Here is a 19,441-nt window from a genome sequence, read left to right as displayed (position 1 = left end):
AAAGGATTAGCGTCGTTAATGTGAAAGATTGTAATTCCTTTGCTGATACGAAGACCTCTCGCTGGGTAATCAAAAAAGAAAAAAAAAAAACAAATGTGTAGTGTTCCTGGTTCGAGTGTCTTCGCTGTAACACGCAGTGGCGGAGAACCCAGAAGTTTTCTTGGTTTTGGGGGTGAGGGGTGAGGGGTAAGGGGCGAAGTAGAGTGACATAAAGCTCCGACAGGGGCTGGGAGAGGAAAATTGAACTGTGACGTGTAACTGAAATGTAAACGACTGCATTCTGTATAATTTGGCAAGTATGGCGGGTGGAGCCAAATAATTTTATTTTTACATCAAAAGAAGAAAGAAACCCACTTCAAAGATGGCTATAAAAAGATGCAATCACAAACTCAGACACACTGTGGTAAATGTCCCGAGCTCGTATGTGTTAAAAAAATATATTAATCATTCAATATACAACTTGCTTCACTCATACTTAGTAAAATGTCTAAATGTAACAGTCTGTATGACGTCATCGTATCTTAAACTTGCACGGTGCACGAGTTTTAAATTACTCCTCGTAAACAAGAAACTAATGTAAACAGACGTCATCTTGTAAAGTTTTAAAGAAAGTTCGACAAGGAATTGAAAACTCGCTATAAAGGTAAATTAATGTTTTAATTTATTTTACTTCCCATAAAAAATGTAATGATATAATTGCCAATTAGGAAACTTTATTTCCCCGGAGATAGCTGCGTATTTTAGTGTTCTGGAAATACACAGTAAAGCAATTCTACAAATACACCCCATCATTGACGACATCAATATTGATATATAATTTCCCGCGAAATTGCATCTGGACGAAATAAAAACACTAACTATAACAGTGGAAACAAACCAAGTTTGAAGACAAACGTTACACAGAAGTCTGATGTTCAGAGTCCATCCATATTGCTCGGAGCATCTCTCCCACAGTAACGAAAGTTACATCCGGGAGTTGGACCAAGCTTGTACACGTAGAATTCGCCACAATTCCGTACCAGTACTTTCCGGCGGTGGTTACAGCAGCCTGAGACATAATCACCAAAACAAACCATCCGCTCGACACACCCATCATCCTTATGGGGATGTGCGCCAAACAACCATCCGGGGTATTGCGTGTTACATCTGCCGGGGCCTGGGCACGCGATTGGCATTTGAGCTCCAGCGGCACCGGAGATTCGGTACCAGCCCTCCGCTAGGTTGTTGTCGCATTTGCTTAGCAGTTGTCTGTTCATGAGGTTTCTGTCGTATTCTGTGAGAAGTCGGTAGTGTTGGCATTCGTAAGCCACTAGTCCAACATTATAACCTACACAAGGAGACGACATTGTGAATGACCTAGGTGTTGAATATTAATATGCATGCGCAGGCGCAAGTTTCTGCCATTCTGTTCAATGTTGATAAAAACGTTACTGAGCTAATGTCGATGTTATGATGGCAAGAGAGATAATAGCAAGTGTAAGCTGAAGGACTAAATTAATTACATTTTATATAATATGTCAAATTATTCTCGCAGTTTGATTCATTCATACATTCATACATTCATTCATTCATTGATTCATTGATTCATTCTGTTCATTCATTCATTAGTTCTCACTTATGATCTATTGGAGGACACACGCATACATGATGTCATTAACATTGGGTTTTGTTTCTTTATTATTATATAAAACAAATAGATTCCATGTTGCCGTGCGTCTGTTCAGCAACAGATCACAGAAGACGTCAAAATGTGGTAAGAACATCAGTGACACACTCGGCTATCGCCTCGCGTGCCACTTTTTCTGCTCTCACCACATTTTGACGTCATTTGTGATCTATTACTGATCTATTACACGGCAAGCTCGACTCTACTTGTTAAATAGCGTTGCCTCAACAGTGCTCTCTTTCTACTTACAATAGGGCTGTGTTCCACTCCATTTTCCATCTTTTCCACAAACTCTTGCGGAAGATCCGTACAACATACACCCGGGATTACACGCAAACCTTACAATACTTCCCACGACGTTGTAACCGTCACTCAACTTGTAGCCATCTAGAGGATCTGCCAGTTCACGACACTCTTTGAGCTCTTGAGAGAAAAGAATTTTAAAGAGGTTTGTGAAGAAATTACCTTTGAGTGGAACGGAATCTCAAAAATTAACTTACCAAGATAGAAAGAAACCAAAGAGTTGAACAGAAACGAAACATGGGTAGTTGAGGCTGGGCAAGATTCGTAAGGAATCACCGGGGACTGAAAATTTAAATAAGACTCGCGACGTAGCTTCTTCCGAACCGTGACGGAGTCCCCGCCACTGAGACCGTTTTTTCATTAAGCTCTTCCTTGAAAACTCCAGCTGCTGTTTCAAATTGAAGTTTTTCTTTTTGCCTGATTTAGATAAGGCAACGAGCGTTGCGATGAACTGAAGAAAGCGTGATATTCAAAAGAGGCCAAGGGCACCTAAAAAATAACCTGCACTTTATGTACCAGCCAAGTCATTCAGTTGTGATGTATAGGGCGGATCGAATAGATTTAACAAATTGTAAGATTGCTATACTACGAAAAAAAAATCACCACAAGTATCATAGCATTTCGCACTGGTGTGCTAACTGGGGACACTATACACGAAGAAAAAAATATTGTAAAAATCCCAAATGGTTGGGAGGCTGACTACACCGAACAAAAATCCATCTAGTGGCAGGGAGGAGGATTTGAACCCGGGACTTCAGATTACGAGAGAAGTTCCAAGTCGTTTTGGTTGGAGTTATGCCGTAAAAGAAATTTAAGGGGACGGCATTTCAGAAGCATGAGTTTCTTGAAACAATTTTGAATATGGTTCAAAATGGATTACACTGGGTTTCAGAGCCTTTTCCTCTCCATCCATACAAGTGAGCGGGTAAACCTATTATCATCTCATCATCTGTCCTCGTTGCGCCATGGGACACAAAAGCTTCTGTAGTCAAGAGCCAGTCTGAGGGGGCGACCAGCCCCCAGCAGACTTCCCAGAGCCCCCATTTACCAGTTTGTTCGGGGTTCCTGATCGGCCTTCACAGCTACCGTAGCGGCCTCGGGACCTACGTCCCACTGAACTTCACCCTGACAGGTATTCCCCTACTCCACTGTTACCCACCTTCCACGAGCAAGGACGTTAGGGCCGGGAAACCTGTAATACCCAGGACAAAAGAATTGCATTTACTTACGAATCTTTGTTGTGTAAGAGAACGGCTCACTTCTCACAGCAGTTGCTCCAACACACTTATAGTCTCCCTGCTCAAGGGGTCGTAGACGTTCCAGGTTTAATTCTCCAATAACTTCATCGCCAACGATAATTGTTCTCGTTGGCATGGCAACGCCATTTTTGTACCACGTTATATTTGGCATAGGCACGCCTCGTGCAGAGCAGTTCACACGGACCGGAGTATCAAATTCATTTACTGTTACTACACTTGGAGGAATGACTTTTACTTCTACAGGTTCTAGGAAAAGGAGGCAATAGATAACGTGATTATGGACAGTTTTCACTCACGGGAGGGTTCTAACTTGTAGCAAGAGAAGATCAAGGTAACCCCACATAAATATACCCAAGGTAATCCCTCTTAACTTGTATTTAGACATGGTGCCCAGTTCTTTTGCAGATTTTACTCGCGAGTTGCGTCGATGTTTTCGTGGAGGATCTGGTTATGTTTCGTTTCGCTGTGGGGATGTATTCTTTTAACATCAAAGAACCAAAGGAGCTTCGGCCCTCGCTAATACATTCAATACATTTCGAAACTTTAATAGAAGTTTAAATAAGAGAAAAATTTCTCCTGCAAAAACAATAACAACTGAATGAACGGCAGAGAAATGAGCAGCCGAACGAGTGCAAAAGTCAAAAGTGTAGACTGACGCTCACCGCCCAACCAGCAAAAGACAGTTTTAGAAACAACGACGACAAAGCCAAGGAAAACGTGGATTAATAGTTAATTAATAGACTTTATAGTTAACCTACGAGTCTCTTCATAATTTGTATTCATTGAGTTTGTTTATCACTGCCAGAGATATGCCAAACAGAATATGCAAGACAGCGTCAAAATTCGCAAAAGTAATTTCAAAAATTGACCATCGTGGTCATTTCACGTTGTTGTTTTGTAAAGAACGGCAAAGAAATGAACAAAAAATTATAACGCACGCGGACACAGCCATTGTACTCGTTGCCATTACTGTTGTTCTTTGCTTACATTGTACATCTAATTTCCTAAAACAGAATGAACGGCCAAACGAACACAAAGCAAACGGAAGCCCAGTCGACCGAAAAGACGGCTGAGAGTGAAACGTTTTCTGAAAACCAAAACATATAAAATAACTTTTCACAACGTTTCCCGCCATTTCGTCTCGGGTAATTTCGAGAAAGTCGCTTGGGCTGTCCACGCATCGGGCGAGTAACATCCGCGGAAGAACTGGGTACCATGTCTAAAGATAACTTAAGAGGGATTACCTTGGATATAAGGCCTATATGGGGGATTCACTCTCTTATTTTGATCTTCTCTTGCTGGAAGTTAAATTCTGAGGATAAAAACCTAATGTGGGACCATCCAACTGAAAGCTTCGAGTAGTGCTTTTGTGTGAAACAATTTGTTTCAAATTCCTTCACGTGAAAATTTATACACTCATTGCTTCTTTAGAGGGCAATTTTACAATTTTGTCCAGCTTTGGTTATTTTAGAAATGGCTAGCCGGGAACCATTTCTGTCAAAGCTAATTTGTGGTTTGAAAATTTGGCTCATTTTTCACATCAAACAGTAACACAGAAGTCACAGATTCACAGAAAATTATCCGACGTAACCTCGAATTTATTGTGACTACAGATCGAATTATAAGGGCATTTTTGATGTCTTTTAATTCTAACTTGGCTACGAGGCTTAGGGGAATAAAACAAAATATATTTATTATTCGTCCCGCATCCTCGATGCAATTTCTTTTGTTTTAGTTAGAAATTTCAGCAGTTAGAATTTTAACATATCGAAATTGACCTATGCGTGTAGATACTTTACTAGCGGATATCTTACCATAAGTTTGTACAGCGACCTCGGTACCTCCCATGACAGATCCAGCTGGAGTAGAGGCGTGGCACATGTAAATATCTTCATCCTCCTTTATAGGATTCTGTAAGTACAGGTTGTTATTTCGGATGTAGTGTCTGCCAAAGGGAAGCTCTTTGTTGCCTTGACGACGCCATTCCACTTTCGGTGGCGGAAACCCTTCCACGACGCATTTGAGTTCCGTGAGCTGTTCCGTGAAGGCCGTGACCTTTGGTTCTGGTGGTATGGTGAACACAGGCTCCGCTAACAAAGACAAACGTTTTAGAGTTAATTGCAGGACAAACGATGTACCTATAGTATAGTGTAATCGTGCAGTATCTCCTTGGCGGCAGCCTCTCAGGAGATGATCAAGGAGTCCATTAAGGTAAAGTTTACTCTGCATACGAGCCAAGTGGCCCGTCAGACCGGCAGTTATCTCCAGTTTCTGTGGCATGAAGCGACTAGAAGCATTTCTGCTCCCTCGTGGAAGGTATTAAATTCGCCTGTGCCCAGTCATGTAACTTTGTTTTGCCCAAGAACTCAACACTATGTCCCCGGCCTGGGCTCGAACCCGGACCGCTCGATCCGGTGTCGAGCGTGTTAACCATGAAACCATCGCGCCTCCCTAAGACGTCCAGTGGTATGATCTTAAGTTAAAAAAACAGGACTCAAAAGGCTGGGATGAATCAATCAAAGTACTTCGACAGCTTCTTTTGACTTTGTACATCTGATAACTTGCTCATAAGCACTTACTTGCGACGACGATTTCAATGTCAGCGGTGTCCGTACCCAAGAAGTTACTTGCCCTGCACGTCCAGTTCCCAGTGTCCTCTGGTAGCGCGTTTTCCAAGACGAAGTGACTTCCGATGACAGCTCTCCCGCTGGTCTTTTTTGCCCAGATTATTTCTGGTTTAGGTGTTCCTTGAGCAGAGCATTGAAATTGTATCGAGTCACCCTTCGTGGCTGTGTATGATTTTGGAGGTCGAATAGTAATGTTGGGCTTAGCTAAACAATGAAAAAAAGAAAAATATATCGTTTTATCATTTTATTTTAGCATATCTGGGACCGTGGGAAATAACCAAACAACATTATGGAATAATTTGACCAGAATAAAATGGGAAACCTTCAGCACAATAAAAGGAGAAATCCCTTCCTCCACACATATCATCTTCCCTGTTGGTTTATACGATAACTGCAGAATTCTCGCGCGCTCATAGGTTAATTTTCATTGTCAATATTAGCGGACAGACACATTCATAATTTATGCCCGCAAACGCCAGCGAACGAGATCGGACAATTTGACAATTTGATATCGTAAAAAAAAATAAAATGATGTCAGTTTTTCGTGCGTCTGTCCTGTTATTGACAATGAATTTAGTCATAACATTGTGAAAGTACTCTGCAGATCCGCAGCTACTTTGACAATGTTATGAAGAAATTCATGTTTGATAACAGGTCAGACGCATGAAAAACTGACGTCAATTTGTTAAATAAAACCTATCACGTAGGGGCCAAACCAACCCCAAATGTTTCGTCAGTTCTTGGGTATTTCACATTATTTCACATTACTTAAAAAGTATTGACTCTTTCTACACCAAACTTGGCAGACGAGCAGGAGACCTATTGCCAATTACATTTACGTGAAAAATGTCAGTAAATGTCAAAGTTGTGACGTCACAGTGATGACGTCATGTTTTTTGCCATTTTTGAAGTTTTTAATATGTATATTTTTTACAATGTGTTCGAAAGAGCACATCAAGGGGAACTGAAACCTGAAAAATTTTGTCCATATCACAAAAATTAAATGAAATATGGCATTTTTAAATATGAAAAATAACTCTGCAAAATATGGGGTCCCCCCCTTGAGAAAAATCCCCAAATTGGAGCCGTAATTTTGTTCCAGCAAATGCAGCTATGTTGCACATGTTATGTGCCAGATAACTAAAGCAAAAATAAAGAAGAAAATCGGAATAAAAAATTATCCCTCTAGTGTTATTGCGTTAAAATTAGTTTCGTTACGTCATAACCTGTGACGTCACCCGTTTTTTTACTGTTAATACCATCCTAACAAAGCCGAAAATCAAATTTCTAAAACCATGCGATTTTTGACAACATCAAGCTTTCTATTTTTGTAGATTATTAGCCCTCCTAGAATAAAACTGAAAAAATAAACCAGAGAGACTGACTTAAGAAAGCCAGTATGGTTAAGCAAATTCCGGGCGGGACAACAAAAAAATATTTAACTTACCATATCTCGAAAAATAATCATCATAGCAAAAAAACGGTTTCCGGCATTTTACTCCTCAAGTCAAGGCCTTTCCAATGACATAATCTTTTTATCAGATTATACACAAATTATAGCACGTTTTGGTGACGTCATCAATTATGACGTCATAATCTCACATTTTGTCACAACTTCCAAATTGAAATAAACTGGAGAACAAAGAAAGCTCATCTGCCAAACTTGGTTCAGAAATATATAAACCAAGCAAATATAGCCTTCATGAAACATTAGGGGGGTGGTTTGGCCCTTACGTGTATTTTTCTTTCAAACTACAATCACATGCTTCTTGTTCTCGATATAAGGAATAAAAACTCACTGAATCCTTCAAAGGATGGTGCTTTTTCCTTCGGTTCCTTTGGCTCCTTCTCCTTGTTTTCTTCTTTTGGAGGCCGCCCCGGGGGGCCAGGCAAACCTCGTGATCCGCGTTGACCACGACTTCCAGGGGGTCCGGGAGGCCCGGGAAGCCCACTAGAACCCGGTGAACCTGGGGAGCCTGGAGGACCGGGAGATCCGGCTGCCCCTGCGGGACCCGACGCACCCGGCGTACCCGGGGGTCCATTTTGGCCTTGGTTACCAGCAGGACCGGCCGGACCCACCGGACCCACCGGACCCACCGGACCCTGGATTCCTTGGGGGCCTGGTGGACCAGGGATTGCCTTTACATCTGTTAGGAGTCAGAATTTTAAACATCACTACGCATTTTCTAAGAATCAGTGCATGTTTACATCTAAAAAGAAATCAAACCATGGACAATACTGAAATTCAGGTTCGTTTACGCAAACGTTACTCTCTTGCAAACACAATTAATTACAAGTCTACGAGAAAAAAAAGCTTCAAGGATTCATCAAGTTCATCTGGTTATGATTAAAATTTAATGTATCACATGACTGCAGTGAACCAGAAGAATTTTAGTTATGAACAAGTAAAGGAAGGTAGAAGAATTGAAGGGCGAAGGATTAGCCAGTGAGAAGGATTTGAGAATACAGACAGGAAAGCATAAATCATAGCATGGAATGGCGCAGGATAGCTTGGTAGGCATCGCAGCGTTCAGTTTTGCTTGGCATGGCTTTTGCATAGCATGAAAAGGCATGGCATGGTAAAGGATAGCATGGCACAGCAAGGCTTTCATTGATTGGCTTTATTCGCATGATTTTATAATACAGAGGAAATAATGTATCATATCATGCCTTGGCATTGTGCCAGAGCTTGGAGTGCAAGCGCATCGCAAAGCATAGCACGCACAGCATTGTTTGTTCCCGGGAGACTCCTATATAGAAAGGAAGGGGGTGCTCGTCGTTCCTTTTAGGGACTAAAAAGCGGTTTTGGTAACTCTTGTGGTGTTAAGCCTCAAAAGGTTCACGGCGGGAGCTTTCGCGGTAACGTTTAGAGTATGGAGCCGAAAATATATGACAGGAGATAATTTGATGTTTAGAATTGGTACCTCTCAGAGGTGGAAACGATTTCAAGCCGCGCCCACAAAGAGGATCTTGGTTCCTCTTAGCGGTTCTTTTCAAAATTTTCGACGAGCACCCTTGTCCATTTCATATGGAAGTCCCTCGCCCGGGTGTTTGGCTTGGTTTGGCTTAGCATGGCTTTATCACAGCATGAAAAGTCATAGCTTGGTGAAGGATAGCAAGGCTTTCATTGCGTGCTTTATGCACATGATTTTATAATTTAGAGTGTATGGTATGTCATAGCATGGCATGGCAGTCTGGCAGGGCTTGGAGTTGCAGAGCATCGCAAAGCATGGGGTGGCATGGCAAGATATCTGCTCCAATGAAGCGAAACTTTTTTACATTGGGGACCGTTCATTTTTTATGAGGGAGGGGGGGCTGGTGGGATTTGGGAAGCACCATTTAAAAATCGCATGACCCCCCCTCAGCTTACCAATTTTTTCACATGGCCCCCCCCCTTATAGCGGTCATTTTTTGGGATGACCCCCCCCCAAAAAAATTGAACAAACAATATTTAGATTTCAACTTTTTTAATATTTCTCTATTATCCCCCTACTTCACGTTATTGTGCTCACTATGAAGACAATATTTACAATCTCTATACGACAGAGAGCTGTTGTTTAAAAAACAAATCAAAAGAAAGAGAAGTCAATTTCGGATCTCCTAGTTATGGCTCGCCCTGAGCGTGTGGCAATTGGCCTCTCATTGGCATCTTCCTCATCTGAATTGATGAATGCAAGAATGACGTCACTTGAGTCATCTCCCCCAGAGTCAATGGCATCACTGTCATACTCATCATTGTCACTTTCATCCGTTTCACTGCTGTCAGCACTTGCCCTGTTGTAATTTTGTGTCAATGTCCTGGCATTTCTCAGTGTTGGTTGGCCAGCTCTGAGAGGACTCTTCTGCTGCAAGCATGAATGTCTTACAATTGCCTTTACTTTCTCACTCTTGCTGCTTTTCAAATGCTGCTTCAGCCCGTGGTGGTTTGAGTACTTGTTTAGTTCTGGAACACGTAGCTTTTTAAGCTTGGTTAGACCTTCGCACAACTCAGTCCAAGGATAATCCTCCTCCCTACTTAACTTTGCCTTTTCTTCTGCTCTCTTTTTCCTTTTAAATTCCAGCACTTCAAGATGCTGAAGATAATCCACCACAAACTTCGATTTGAGAATAAACTTATCTGCAAATAGAGCAACGCTCTCTGGGTCAGATAAAACCAGCCTGCCACTTCCATGCTCTTTCTTCTTTATATTGTTAATCCAATCGGGGAAAGAGCGCATTACTACATGAGCATCATGAAAGACACTCATTCCAAAATGCGCAATAATGGCGAAAGTGACGAGTCGTTTAAGAAAAGGTTTACAGCTGAATGATCCAGGCAGTTTGACATCTTACAAGCAAAAGAAGCAATTTTTCTAGGTGCGGATGGCTGTTCAGAAAGGGCGAGTGAATTTTCCATGCAAGGGTACCAGTTGAAGCCCAGTGATGGAAGAAAACTGAACTTCTCCATCAAAGAGCACAGAGCAATGGTGGAAAAGTTGAATGTCATATTGAAAGATGTAAAGGAACACGATTCCACACTCTTTCAGTCCAATGGGCTTGCTTTAAAGCAGGGCGAAGAATTTGCCCATAGTTTTAATGTAAAACAGATCAAATGTACAGAAGCTAAGTTGATGAAGGTCACGCAGGACATGGAAGCACTAGAATATAAGAAGAGCAATTATAACAGCATATTCAAGGGCACACTCAAACAGCACATCAACAAAAGGAGAAGGAAAAAAGAAAACCGCAGAAAGTCAAATGAAAGAAAGAGGAAGCGGACTGAAAACAACGTCCAACGAGTTTATGGAATCTGTGTTGGAAAGCCGCTAGGAAATGATCTTCCACAATGCCTTGTGTACCCTCCTAGAACGGCCATCCCGGAAGAGTGTCTTAAAGTTGAGGATGTTGCCACGTCGATATTTAGAAGAGATGGGCCATACATCGCCCAGCTCTTGGAAGGGAATTATTTCACCAATGCTGCAAGAAGCAGAATCACCACCAACCTTGAGCGGGAAGTCAGAGATTATGTTTACACCTTCATGTACCCTGAAGAGTACACTCTGACGGAAAGCATTGCCGCTTCTTGCAGCATTGGTGAAAGAGACTCCCATAGCAGCACAAGCGGCGACGAAGAACTCGACGACAGCGGAGATGAAGATGAGTGCCGGTGAAAGTTGCATTCGAAAATAACAGTGTTAAATTCTTCTTTTCAGTAGCTACAAATGCTTTTTGTCGCCAAACGTTTTTTTAAAGCAGAAGGAAAGTTTGTAATAAATTTGTATCTTGCCTTCTATGTTTATTCTATAGCAATTTTTTTGATATTCAAACATTATGCCATTTTAAAGTTTTACTAAAATATTTCACGTGACCCCCCCTTTTCCCTTATTTTTTTGGGATGGCCCCCCCTCGAAAGCCATTTTTTTTTGCATGGCCCCCCCCCAAATCCCACCAGCCCCCCCTACCTTATAAAAAATGAACGGTCCCTTGGTCGGTTGCTTATATCTGTACATTAGGTTTTGTACTTTGTGCTGCCAATTTGAGTGATGTGCAAAGATAACACGAAACATGGTGTTTGGATCGGATTTGGGTAGAGTTCTAAAAAGTCTTTCCCGATACCATTTCCCGTATGTCAGCTTTATGGCAAGAAATTTCTCTTGCTTATGACTTCGTTGTTCCTGTCTCCAATCAACAACGTGGAAGGTTGATCAGCGGCATTTAATTTATTTCTGAAACATCAATCTGTTAACAAATAATGCCAGTTCAAAGATTTGCTTAGGAACGTAACTACAACTAGGATATGTTGGAATTAGCATTGATACATCCCACAGACAGGTTCTTCATCCAAGTGTTTCCAGATGGAGTTCAGTGGAATTTAGATCGAAGTCTGGAAAAAAACCCTCGAAGCAACCTCCCAAACGGAAGTTACTCAAGTGACGTTTCAAATGCCGGTTGAATGCTGGTAACCAGTGAGCTATAAAAGACTGTAGATGGTACAACTAGCTACAACTAAGTTCATATGTAATAGGAGGAGTGTTGAGAAGTACGCAGTCGCAGTCTTGACAAACAATACGATGAGGAGTCTCGCTTTCTCCTCAGCAAAAACCAGAAAAAAGCATCACTTTCCAGAGATTGAGGTAACTTCGATTCTCTTTGACGGCTTACGGCGGAAAAATGAACTCACCTTGACCGGTGTTTCTCAGGTGCGAGGTCACCACCTCGTTGATTTTTGCGTTCAGATCACTCCCATCTAAGGAAAGGTTACATACAAGAAACATGCAAAAGCACGCAGACATGCAATGAAACTTTCATCACATTTATCGTGCAACATGCAAGTAAACTAGCAGGATGCTCGTGCTCCTATACAGGCAATATTCAAAGCGTCTAAGGTCAATCAAACCGTGCAAGTTATACATTCATGCTACATGCACTTAGGAAGGATTAACATGCAATATGCAGGTAAACCTGCATAATATAAAAAGGAATTAACTTATGTAAACACAAGCTATTTAACGACTCTAAATGCAAAAATGTAACAGGCAAACGACATAGTTATTAAACGTTCATAATGCTATAAACAGGTAAAGCTGTACAGCAGGCACGTTCATTTATTTGGTTCAACAACAAATGACATATAACCTGATGACTTGGGTCACTTATGACTTTCACTCATGAAGCTAGTATATCCCAACTTCGGAGTGAATGTTGACATTGCAACATATATAAAAACATCACTTAAGCCAGTGAAACACAAACAAACTACAAGCAAATATCTGAAAGAAGAGCACTTCACACGGGCAGCACATGGCCCACAATCGTTGAACATACGTAACAGAACATCTATATACGCGACATGGCATGCACATTGCATTAAGATCACACGATGCATGCAGTTTAAATTGTATATGCAACTCACATAGAGCACGATTTATGCGAGTCTCTTACCAAAAGGACAACAAACATGCATACATAAATTTTGGAGTGTAATGGGGACGTACAGACAGTATAAAGCATGCAACACACATTAAACAACACATGCAATCATTTATCTTGAAATTAGCAGGGACGTGTATGTCGTAATACATGCAATACGACATGCAAACAATGTGGAAACATGCATCACAAAATATGCAAGGAACGTATATCTTTATACATGCAATAAGACATGCAATTATACATGCAATACGACTTGCAAACAATATGCAAACACGCATTACAAGATATGCTAAGGTCGCATATGCCGTTATACGTGCAATAAGACGTGCAGAAAACATTCAAACATGCATTTTAAAATATGCAAAGGACGTATATACCGTTATACATGCAATAAGACATGCAAACAATATGCAAACATGCATTACAAAATACACAAGGAACGTATACTCCGTTGTACACGCGATAAGACATGTAAAAAGCATGCAAACATGCATTACAAAATATGCAAAGGACGTATATCCATTATACATGCAATAAGACATGCAATTACACATGAAATAAAACACGCAGAAAACATTCAAACATGCATTTCAAAATATGCAAAGGACGTATATGCCGTTATTCACGCAACAAGACATGCAAATAATATACAAATATAGATTACAAAACATGCAAGGAACGTATACTCGTTGTACACGCAATAAGACATTTAAAAAGCATGCAAACATGCATTACAAAATATGCAAGGGACGTATATGCCGTTATACATGCAATAAGACCTGCAAACAATATGCAAACATGCACTACAAAATATGCATGGAACGTATACTCCGTTGTACATGCAATAAGACACGTAAAAAGCATGCAAACATGCATTACAAAATATGCAAAGGACATATATTCCGTTATACATGCAATAAGACATGCAATTACACATGCAAACATGCATTGCAAAATATGTAAGAGACGTATATTCTTTTATATGTGCAATAAGACATGCAGAAAACATTCAAACATGCATTTTAAAATATGCAAGGTTGGTGTCATTTTTCTTAAAAAATATACAGTATTTTCATTGCCTTGCTGCTTTTTCCTTGGCAATCCTTGATCCCTATGAATTGTTAAGCCGTAATGTGAATTATGAAATGTGGATTAAATGAAACAACACCGTCATACAATATCTACCACATCATACTCACCAACATACTTATCTACGTAAACCTTAACAAAGCTCTGAATAGTGCGGTTGTCAGCTGCCGGCTTTGATTGCGGTTGTGAAGAAGAAAGATTGAGTCCACCTTAAACGCAAAACAGAAACGTGATATGATGATGATGATGATGATGATGACGATGATGATGATGAAGATGGTGATGATGGTGATGATGGTGATGATGGTAATAATGTCGATGCTCCCAAACAACTTAATTTAATATCTCTTTTAGAGTTTGGCACCGCTCACAAATAAATTTTATTTTTTACGGTTTCATTTTTCTTAATATTTTATTATTTATTTTTCAGTACTTTACCTTATAAAATGTATGTAAATAACCCGTATAGTGTAAATAAAGAATTGAATTGAGAGTTGTACATACAATTCTCACAGCCTGATAAAAGCGAAGACTCTAAGTCAGTTGAAAGAGGCCATGATGTTGAAAATCATAAACTTATTTGAAGAGGCACAGAAACAGCACAGCCACTGCTGTACTTAGCTCTTATTAACCGAGCAGGAGGTCTGTATGGGAGAATCTTGACCGAGGTCTTGAGAACAGACCGAACGCAGTGAGGTCTGTACATACGACCGAGGTCAAGATTCTCCCATACAGACCGACTAAACTCGGTTAATAAGATGTTTATCATATGGCAAACTAGAAAAATTTAATTTGTTTAGTGTAACTGGGTTGTACCAGTCGACATTTTGCTTACAAACGGCGATGAGCCGAACTTAATTCTGTCAAAGTTTGCTCATCAGTCTTTTGGCACTTCCATAAATAAATATTGTTAGGAGAAAATAGTCCATATTTTTGCATTTTAGTTTGCAAACGTTTTCACCGCAAAATGAAACCGGTCTAGATGGGAAAATCTAGACCGCTTTCAATATCGATTTCAACCAATCAAATTCATGAATTCGGTAGTTCCCAGTCCTTGTGAGACACAGCAATATAATAATACAGTATACTAACCGACATATTCGTCTACATAAGCTTCCACAAAGTTCTGGATGGTCCGGTTGTCAGGCACTTGTGAGGAAGGAAACTCTCGTTCACCTAAAGTTGAAAAAAAGAGACATCAAGGACTGACAAGATGTCACAACCTTATGAAATAAACGAAAAGAACACAGCCATGGCATTCCACAGGCTGAAATGAACAGCTGATTCGTTATCTAAATCTGTAACTTAAATATGAACACAAAGAACACAGTCGTGTGATATTATACAGTAAACCCACCTATATACTTATCTACGTAAGACTCTACAAAGCTCTGAATGGTGAGGTTATTAGGTTCAGACGAGGAAAGATTGAGTCCAGCTTGAATGAAAAAGAAAATAGCAATACATATGGAAGGATGTTAGGTCATATGACAATCTTAATAAACATAAACACAAACAACAAGGACATGTAGCATTCCGTATTATACTAACCTATATACTTATGTACATAATCCTTCACAAAGTTCTGGATTGTTCGATTATTAGGCGATTGTGGTTGCAGTTCTGACGAGGCTGACAGATTGAGTCCGCCTTGAATAAAAAAAGAATCGAATTCAGGTGAAAGGACATCTTCATCTTAAAAGATATAAACACAAACAACAGTCATGTGGCGTTCCGCATTGTACTAACCTATGTACACATCTACGTAATCCTTTACAAAGTTCTGGATAGTTCTGTTATTTGAAGGTTGTAGTTGCAGTTCTGACGAGGAAAAATTGAGCTCACCTTGGATAGAAAAGAAAACAGTGTCGGTAAACTGATGTTTAAGTCTTGGAACATTATTACTGATAAACTTGTTCGAAGATTAACTTAAACGTAACAGCACAAGTAGAGTTATATGGTATTTCACTGTCCATCTTTTTATTCTGTAATTATTTATAAGAGGGTCACTGGTTTTTCAGTCACTATTGTCCTGTGTTACCCTCGATAAATAAAGTTGATTATGATGATGACTACTATTACTATTAGTATTACTATTACTGTTACTGTTACTATTACTCTTATTGTTATTATTATTACTATTACTATTATTATTGTTATTGTTATTATTATTATTATCATTATTATTATTATTATTACTGTGCCACTCACTATCATGACATATATGATATGACGATGATGATAATAAATTATTATTATTATTATTATTTTGATATTATTATTACTATTACAATTACCGAAAACTTAAGGAACAACACAATTTCTGAATTTTTTACCAAATACATGTAAGATTCAAGTTTGTATGGAAAAGTGCTCAATAAAGTTTGCTTTAAATTAAAAAAAAAATTATTACTGTGCCACTCACTTATATGTTCATCGACGAAAGCTTTGACAAAGTTCTGGATAGTGCGGTTATCAGGCACTTGTGGCCGTAGTTGAGGTTGTGATGAGGAGAAGTTGAGTTCACCTTGAATAGAAAAAAACAAAGGACAATCAGTTCAAGTGAAAAGCTATAAGGAAATGCCAACCTTTCCAATGATTAACACAAACAAAATGGCCATGGCGTTCTGCGGTATACTCACTGACGTATTCATCCACATAATCCTTTACAAAGGTCTGGATTGTGCGGTTATTAGGCGGTTGTGGTTGCGACGAAGAAAGGTTGAGACCGTCTTAAATAGAAAAGCAGCAAAGGGGAATCCATGTTACAATGAGTTAAATATAATCGACCGAAGTGAACAGTTTCTTTAAAGATTAAAACAAATAATACAGTCAGGTTATACAAACCTATATACTCGTCCACATAATCCCTAACAAAACTCTGGATTGTGCGATTATCAGGTCCTAGTTGCGCTTGCGGGGAGGTAAGATTGAGGTAATCTTAAACAGAAAAAAGAAATACAAAATCCAGGAGAAGGAATGTCGTAAATAATAAACTCATTTAAAGATTAATGCAGAAAAATAATGTCGGGCTACATGCCGCAGTATGCCCACCTAGGTACTGGTCTACATATGCCTCGGAAACTTCCTGGATAGTACGGTTATTCGGCGATAGTAGTCGTGGCTTTGATGAGGAAAGATTGAGTCCATCTTAAACAAAAAAATTCAGAAACAACTAGACGATCAAAAGGGATGCTACAATCTAAGAAATGTTTTAATTTTTTCAACAATAAGCAATTCAGACAAGTGGCGTACCACAGGATACCCACCTATATACCTATCAACATAAGCTTCCACAAACTTCTGGATCGTGCGATTATTAGACGGTTGTAGTTGCGGTAGTGACGAAGAAACATTGTGCGCATCTTAAAAAAAAAAGAAAGAGTAGTTGATTTGCAGGAACAAAATAATATAAAAGTATTTGAAGACTATCAAAGCAATTAGCCCACGTCTAGTGTACTTACCTAGATAAGCTTCTACAAAGCTCTGGAGGGTTCTGTTGTTTGGCGGTTGTGGTGATTGTAAGGAAGAAAGATTGCGTTCACCTTGAATAGGGAAAGAAAGCATGTCCAAGTGAAAAGGTGTCGTAACCTTAGAAAAAATGTAACCTTGTTCAAAAAGATCGATTAACTCAAACATTGCATTCATACGACCTTTTACAGTATGCTTACCGACATATTCCTCCACATAATCCTTTACAAAGTTCTGAATAGTGCGGTTATCTGGCAGTACGTGTGGTTGCATTTGTGGCGAGGAAATATTCAGTCCGCCTGAAAGAAAAATATTGAGTGGTATCAGCATTTATCAGCATTTATCAGTATATAATATCAAAAATATATACTTCAATCAGGCGAGCGTGGTTGTGGTTTTGGCGAAGAAAGGTTGAGTCCAGCTGAGAACAAGGCATCAAAAAATTTTGAAATAATGAGGTGGGTTAGAAAGGTGAGATGTAGATTTAGCCTAAAAGGATGTGATACTCTTAGAAATAATAAAGTTATTCAATAATTAAATCCAAGACACGGTCATGTGGTATAACACAGGATACCTACCCACATACTCGTCTACGTAATCCTTTACAAAGTTTTGAACAGTGCGGTTATCCAGTGGCTGTGGTTGTGTTTGTGACGAGGAAAAGTTAAGTCCACCTTAAATCAAAGAAAACACAGAGAAATGAAGTCAACGTAAAAGTTTTCGATAATCGTAGAAAAAACGTCGAGGGATGCACACGAAACATAAATGTTGCATGCCAAAGGATACCTACCCACATAATCATCTACATAACCCATCACAATGTTCTGGATGGTGCGGTTATCTAGAAGCTGTGGTCGCATTTCTGATGAGGTTAAATTGAGTCCATCTTGAAAGACAAAAAGGGAAGAGACATTCAGCAGGGAGAATATTATAAACTTAGCAGATAAAAACTTGTACAAGGATTTAATTGATAACACACATAATGGTCAGCTTGGATACCACAGCATACCCACCGACAAACGTCTCTACATAATCCTTAACATAGCTCTGGATAGTACGGTTTTCAATAGTTGGTGATTGCGACTGTGGCGAGCTGATATTAAGACCATCTTAAAAGAAAAAAGGAAAGAAAAATGTGGGTGAAGCGACGTTATAATGTTGGAACGATAAACTTGTTAAAAATTTAACACAAATAACACTGTTAGTGCTATACAACAGTTTGTTACGCGATTTATTGGCACAAGTAAACCTTAGGAAAGTTCTATTACCAGTATTGATTAGTTCAGTGTGATTGCAGTTGAGCAGAATTCATCTAACGTGTCAGAAAGCAACAAAAACAAAGTTGCACACACCCACATACTCATCCACATAATCCTTTACTAAGTTCTGGATAATGCGGTTATCAAGCGGTCGAGGTTGTGACTGTGACGAGGAAAAGTTAAGTCCACCTTAAATCAATAAAAATACATAGAAAAGAAGTCAGCGTCAAACGATTTCGATAAATGGAGTTCTTTTAACATTGAGTACTGCAAGCGATACAGACATGTTGCATGCCACAGGATGCCTACCCGCATACTCGTCGACATAATTCATTACAATGTTCCGGATAGTGCGGTTATCTAGAAGTTGCTGTCGCATCTCTGATGAGGTTAAATTGAATCCAACTTAAAAAAAGAAAATAAAAAGACATTCAGCAGGGAGGATATTATAACCTCAGCAGATAAAAACTAGTTCAAAGATTTAATTAATAACCCAAATAATGGTCAAGTTGGATACCACAGCATACTCACCTACAAACTTCTCGACATAAGCCTTTACATAGCTCTGGATAGTACGGTTTTCAATGGTTGGTGATTGTGGTGAGCTGATATTTAGACCATCTTCAAGGAAAAAAAGGAAAGAAAAATGTGGGTGAAGCGATGTTATAGTGTTGGAACTATGGAACTTGTTAAAATTTAACACAAACAACACTGTCAGTGCCATGCCGCAGTTTGCTAAGTGATTTATTAGCACAAGTAATTCTTGAGAAAGTTCTAGATGCGACGGTTACCAGTATTGATCAGTTCAGTGTGACTGCAGTTGTGAAGAGTCCATCCAGCGTGTAAAAAAGCAAC

General features: G+C 39.6%; 1 protein-coding gene across 11 annotated transcripts in view; it reads right to left on the bottom strand.

Moving 5' to 3' along the window:
* Positions 1-421: 421 nt before the first annotated feature.
* The window catches only part of LOC145464218 (uncharacterized), a 42,363-nt gene continuing 23,343 nt past the window's right edge, over positions 422-19,441 (bottom strand). For 8 of the 11 annotated variants that reach the window (XM_081448041.1, XM_081448034.1, XM_081448043.1 and 5 more), the window contains 25 exons: positions 19,118-19,207; positions 18,896-18,991; positions 18,680-18,775; positions 18,341-18,436; positions 18,118-18,213; positions 17,906-18,001; positions 17,528-17,626; positions 17,321-17,401; positions 17,126-17,221; positions 16,911-17,006; positions 16,704-16,796; positions 16,499-16,588; positions 16,282-16,383; positions 15,606-15,701; positions 15,408-15,506; positions 15,214-15,294; positions 14,949-15,032; positions 13,967-14,065; positions 12,016-12,081; positions 7,655-8,002; positions 5,808-6,059; positions 5,043-5,318; positions 3,199-3,474; positions 1,916-2,089; positions 422-1,327 (listed from right to left, as the gene is read on the bottom strand). In XM_081448041.1, the coding sequence (XP_081304167.1) occupies positions 915-1,327; positions 1,916-2,089; positions 3,199-3,474; positions 5,043-5,318; positions 5,808-6,059; positions 7,655-8,002; positions 12,016-12,081; positions 13,967-14,065; positions 14,949-15,032; positions 15,214-15,294; positions 15,408-15,506; positions 15,606-15,701; positions 16,282-16,383; positions 16,499-16,588; positions 16,704-16,796; positions 16,911-17,006; positions 17,126-17,221; positions 17,321-17,401; positions 17,528-17,626; positions 17,906-18,001; positions 18,118-18,213; positions 18,341-18,436; positions 18,680-18,775; positions 18,896-18,991; positions 19,118-19,207 (3,491 nt within the window). In that variant the 3' untranslated portion in view covers positions 422-914. The remainder of the gene's footprint in view (positions 1,328-1,915; positions 2,090-3,198; positions 3,475-5,042; positions 5,319-5,807; positions 6,060-7,654; positions 8,003-12,015; positions 12,082-13,966; positions 14,066-14,948; positions 15,033-15,213; positions 15,295-15,407; positions 15,507-15,605; positions 15,702-16,281; positions 16,384-16,498; positions 16,589-16,703; positions 16,797-16,910; positions 17,007-17,125; positions 17,222-17,320; positions 17,402-17,527; positions 17,627-17,905; positions 18,002-18,117; positions 18,214-18,340; positions 18,437-18,679; positions 18,776-18,895; positions 18,992-19,117; positions 19,208-19,441) is intronic. The other 3 variants (XM_081448037.1, XM_081448042.1, XM_081448045.1) reach the window with 3 other exon arrangements.

The sequence above is a fragment of the Orbicella franksi genome, chromosome 12 (assembly GCF_964199315.1).
Source record: "Orbicella franksi chromosome 12, jaOrbFran1.1, whole genome shotgun sequence".
Taxonomy (NCBI): domain Eukaryota; kingdom Metazoa; phylum Cnidaria; class Anthozoa; order Scleractinia; family Merulinidae; genus Orbicella; species Orbicella franksi.
The sequence above is the reverse complement of the archived record's forward strand: the minus strand, read 5'-3'. Positions and strand labels throughout refer to the sequence as shown.